Source organism: Bubalus bubalis, chromosome 16 (genome assembly GCF_019923935.1).
Source record: "Bubalus bubalis isolate 160015118507 breed Murrah chromosome 16, NDDB_SH_1, whole genome shotgun sequence".
Taxonomy (NCBI): domain Eukaryota; kingdom Metazoa; phylum Chordata; class Mammalia; order Artiodactyla; family Bovidae; genus Bubalus; species Bubalus bubalis.
The window spans coordinates 35,744,377-35,749,504 of NC_059172.1; the positions used below are offsets into that span (position 1 = coordinate 35,744,377).

A 5,128-nucleotide genomic window follows, 5' to 3' on the forward strand; every position below is an offset into this window, starting at 1 on the left:
TGACATGATCCTTAGAAGTTATCTGGGATCAACTGCTGTTTTCTACAAGTTACTTATCTGTGCATGTCTAAGTGTTACTCAAGAGAAAGCTCTAGGTTGTAAGGGACAGGGCAAAAACAATAATGGAAACAATTGGAAATCACAATATAAGAGCTTCTTAGAGTAGTAAACCAAAGTTCTTAAATATTGGAGGATTCATTAAGTGTCTCCTTCCATTATGAGTATCTGAGATTTAAAATATTTTTTCAGATGTAGAAATGTGTAGAAGACCTAGCTTTCAGCATATTGATGTTGCTACTTTGAACTAACCTAAATTTTCTTTAGAAAGATCCACTAATGATTAAGATGTTTGGAGCATATAAATATTGTTAGCACATGGTCACGGATTTGTTTGGTCTTCACTCCATAGACGATTGGGTTGAGAAAAGGTGGAACTAACAGGTAAAGGTTAGATAAAAGGATATGAACGTATGGTGGTATGTGAGAACCAAATCTATGTGTGAAGAAAGAGAAGAAGCCAAGGAGGTAGAACTGCAGGAAGACACAAATATGAGCGATACATGTATTAAAGGCTTTGAATCTTGCCTCCTTCTGGGGCAGTTGAAAGACAGTGATAAAGATCTGAATGTAGGACAAGGTGATAAAGATTATGTCAAATCCTAAGATAGTGAAGGCAACAAATAGACCATAGATCTTGTTGATCCGTATATCTTCAATAGCCAGCTTCACAATGGCCATATGCTCACAGTAAGAGTGGGAGACGACTGTGGTTCGGTAGAATTTGAGACGGTATTTGATTAGTACCAGGCATGGCGCTCCAAGTATGGCAGCCCTGAGTGTCACCCCAACCCCAATGTGAGTCAAGAGTTTTGGGGAGAAGATGCTGGCATGTCTCAAGGGATTACAGATGGCCACATAGCGATCTAGGGCCATCGCCAGCAGGACACCTGATTCAATTCCCTGAAATGAGTGAAGAAGCCACATTTGTAGAAGACAGGCTTCAAAAGAAATCTCTATCAAATGAAACCAGAAGATGCCTAACATTTTGGGGAGAATACAAGTGCTAAGTGCAATGTCTGTGGCCCCCAACATAGCGAGAAAAATGTACATAGGACTATGGAGGCTGTTTTCATATTTGATTATCACCAAAATTAGAGTATTCCCAATTACTGCCATAAGGTACATGACACAGAATGGAATCCCGATCCAGCATTGCACTGACTCCAGGCCAGGAATCCCGATGAGTGTTAATACAGAGGGCATGAAGACTGAGCCATTGGGTCCGAGCATGGCGATTTGGTCAGTAGACTCAAGTAGGGATATTGCTGTTTCATCTCCTATTCCCTGTTAAGTCTCAAAAATTAAAAATAAGGATAAATTATTTAAGTAAAACATACTTTAGTTCAATTAGGAGGATACCATTTTATCGGTTCCAATGGCTGCTCTCTAATTTTCCATCTCTTTTCCCAATGTCTTTCAATGATCAATTATGAAATTCTATGTTTCTGCATGCCTTTATCATTTTCAATGAGAAAAATTAAGTGGACTGGATAACTTCTTTCTAGTCCTTGACTATCGGAACACATAAATTCCCTTTAGCTTGTGTTTGCTAATCACCCTCAGTGCTGTCTTTATGACCCGCCAATTCAAATTGAGGGAACAATTCATTTAATTCAGAGTAAAGAATTTCAAAAACTAAACTGTACCTAGGTTAGACATGAAGGATCTATATCAGTGGTAAATCATTCTGCTTGATTATAATCAGAAAACAAGTTTAATGAGAATATTTTTTCATTTTGAAACTCACTTTTTATTTTCCTAGGTTAGTCTCTTCATGATTGGATCCCTCTGTAATAGACTCTTAGACTGCTTTAAATCTAATTTTTCAAATTTTCAGTATTTTCCCAAAGACAAGCTCTACATCTTTACCTTCTGTTTCTTAAACTCTGATAAGACAAATCCATTACTTTATTTTATTTTTTATTTTTAAAAAAGTTTTTATTTTGTATTGGGATATAGCCAATTAACAAACAATGTTGTGATAGTCTCAGGTGAACAGTGAAGGGACTCAGCCATACATATACATGTATCCGTTCTCCCCCAAACTCCCCTCCCATCCAGGCTGCCACATAACATTGAACAGAATTCCATCCACAAAACATTGAACAGGGTTCCATGTGCTATACAGTAGGTCCTTCTTGGTTATCAATTATAAAATAATAGTCTGTACACATTGTTCCCAAACTCCCTAACTCCCTTCCCTCTTCCTTTTCCCCAGCAACCCTAATCTCATTCTCAAAGTCTATGAGTTTGTTTCTGTTTTGTACATAAATTCATTTGTATAATTTCTTTTTACATAATGGGTGTTACCCTTTATCCTTAGTTTGAAGGATAGCTTGAAGGAAAATCTTATGTTCTTGACCTCTCCATCATCCTTCAAGTTACCCTTTATCTTTAGCTTGAAGATCTCCCTTTTAGATCTTTCTCACTATGCCTGTTGTGTGCAAATCACTTGTATTCAATTTCAAGTACCAACTTATACCTCCTATGCCTCCCTTTCATTATCAATAAACATTACGCCTGAATATTTAGCTTTTCTTAACTATTTGCAGTAACATACAACTCTCTATGAAATTTAATGTTTCCTTTACTTAAAGCCTCGGGCATCTTATAGCCACCAAAACTACAATTTCTATCCAGGTAAACTTTTTTATTTTATACAGCTGTTTTTCATAGGAGCAGAATCATCTCTTAGTCTCTGCCCTTCAGTGATTACTTCACCCATAACACTGTATGCTTCCAGGGCCTCCTATGAGTGGCTTTGTCTTATCATTTTCCAAAGTCTTCAGGGTTTTTCTTGCCTGCTGATGAAAGCTGCTTAGTCGTGTCCAACTCTAAGGGCTCAGAATAACCCACGACTTTGTACTTATAGATCTGGATCATGTAAACTGTCAAAAATACATCTTTTGAGGTACAGTTGTCTGTCTCAAAAAATGTATATAACTGTGCTTTGAGTTCTCGGAGAAGGCAATGGCACTCCACTCCAGTACTCTTGCCTGGAAAATCCCATGGATGGAGGAGCCTGGTAGGCTGCAGTCCATGGGTTGGCTAAGAGTCAAGACACAACTGAGGGACTTCACTTTCACTTTTCACTTTCATGCATTGGAGAAGGAAAGAGCAACCCACTCCAGTGTTCTTGCCTGAAGAATCCCAGGGATGGGGGAGCCTGGTGGGCTGTCCATGGGATCACACAGAATTGGACACTACTGAAGTGACTTAAGAGCAGCAGCTTTGAGTTCTAATAGGAGGAAAAATTCTGATAGCTTTTTAAGATGCTATTCCTGAGTTATAATCTTCAATTTGGCTCAAATTACATTTTCTATTTCTTGTTGTTGTTCAGTCTCTCATCCATGTCTGACTCTTTGTAACCACATGGACTTCAGCACTTCAGGCTTCCCTGTCCTTTACTGTCTCCTGGAGTTTGCTCAAACTCATGTCCATTGAGTAAGTGATGCCATCCACTCATCTGGCCCTCTGTCATCCCCTTCTCCTCCTGCCTTCAATCTTTCCCAGCATCAGGGTATTTTCCAATGGGTCAGTTCTTCACATCAGGCGGCCAAAGTATTGGAACTTCAGCTTCAGCATCAGTCCTTCCAATGAATATTCAGGATTGATTTCCTTAGGATGGACTGGTTTGATCTCCTTGTAGTCCAAGAGACTCTCAGGAGTCTTCAATACCACAGTTTCAAAGCATCAATTTGACTCTCAGTCTTCTTTATAGTCCAACTCTCACATACATACGTGACTACTGGAAAAACTATAGCTTTGACCATACGGATCTTTGTCAGCAAAGCAATGGCTTTGCTCTTTACTATGTTGTAGCCCTTTATATTTCTTAGATTAGTTTTTTTCGTTGACACTAACTTCATGAGTCCTAATATTCTTCTATAGTAAGGCTTCCTTAGTTATTAAATTTTTTTTTTTACTGCTGCTGCTGCTGCTAAGTTGCTTCAGGTGTGTCCGACTCTGTGTGATCCCATAAATGGCAGCCCACCAGGCTCCGCTGTTCCTGGGATTCTCCAGTCAAGGACACTGGAGTGGGTTGTCATTTCCTTCTTCAATGCATGAAAATGAAAAGTGAAAGTGAAGTCGCTCAGTCGTGTCTGACTTTGCGACCCCATGTACTGCAGCCTACCAGGCTCCTCCGTCCATGGGACTTTTCAGGCAAGAGTACCGGAGTGGGTTGCCATTGCCTTCTCCTGTTTTCTTACAGGTCAGAAAAAAAAAAAAAAAGAGAGAGTCTTTAATGGTTAAGAATTAACAGTTATGTGCCTTTAATAAAATTGGGAGAATAAGTTGCCTAGGAAGTGGAATCATTTTTCAGTGGAATCATAATCAGATAAAAGAGATGTGGGGGGCACTCAAAGAGAAAATAGTTTGTACAAAAACCACAGAAGATTGTGAGCTATGGCAGGGCTGTATATAAAAAAAACGTGTTTCATATATAATATATTTCATAAGCAGAAATGATGGATAATAAAAAGCAAAGAATATAAAAAGTGAAGTTAATGTTTTAAACCAAATGATTTAACATTTTAGGATTTAAGATCATCTTTTTTTGCAAGGTAAAAAAATTCATCTTCTAGCAGCTCGATGAATGGCTTGAAAGACATGGCAGCTCAGTGTGATGAGACTTGGATGGGAGACTAAGTCAGAAAGGTATTTGTGACAGTCCATACATTATATTATGAGGAGATGTGGTCTAGCAAAAGAATAAAAAGAATGCAAAATCTGTTGGAGTCATTGTCTTTATGTAACAGAAATTGGAAGGGATGAGGCTGAGTGTTCTTTGGTTGAGAATTATAGCAATGAATGACAAAAGACAAGCTGAAAGGAACTTTGTGTGTATAGATGTGTTTGTTTAGAAAGAGAAGAAAGATATCTTAAACGTTGAAATTCATAAGCCTTACCCTTATGAATTCATAAATTCATAAGGGTAAATATACTTTGGTCATCTTTATAGCATAAAACTTGAATTATTAGTGTTACATACAGGTCCAATTTTGATTCAAGCTGAATTTCAGGATCTAAAAGGTTTAAGGAATTCAGGGCTCTAAATCCACACTCC

General features: G+C 38.2%; 1 protein-coding gene across 1 annotated transcript; it reads right to left on the reverse strand.

The window, feature by feature from the left end:
• Nucleotides 1-333: 333 nt before the first annotated feature.
• LOC112579352 (olfactory receptor 52A5-like) lies at nucleotides 334-1,323 on the reverse strand. The gene has a single exon (XM_025265713.3). The coding sequence runs from the start codon at nucleotides 1,288-1,290 to the stop codon at nucleotides 334-336; it is 957 nt and encodes a 318-aa protein (XP_025121498.3). The 5' UTR covers nucleotides 1,291-1,323.
• Nucleotides 1,324-5,128: the final 3,805 nt, after the last annotated feature.

Bases quoted from the DNA above. Each gene is read 5' to 3' on its own strand.
- LOC112579352 (XM_025265713.3), bottom strand. From the start codon at position 1,290: ATGCTCGGACCCAATGGCTCAGTCTTCATGCCCTCTGTATTAACACTC.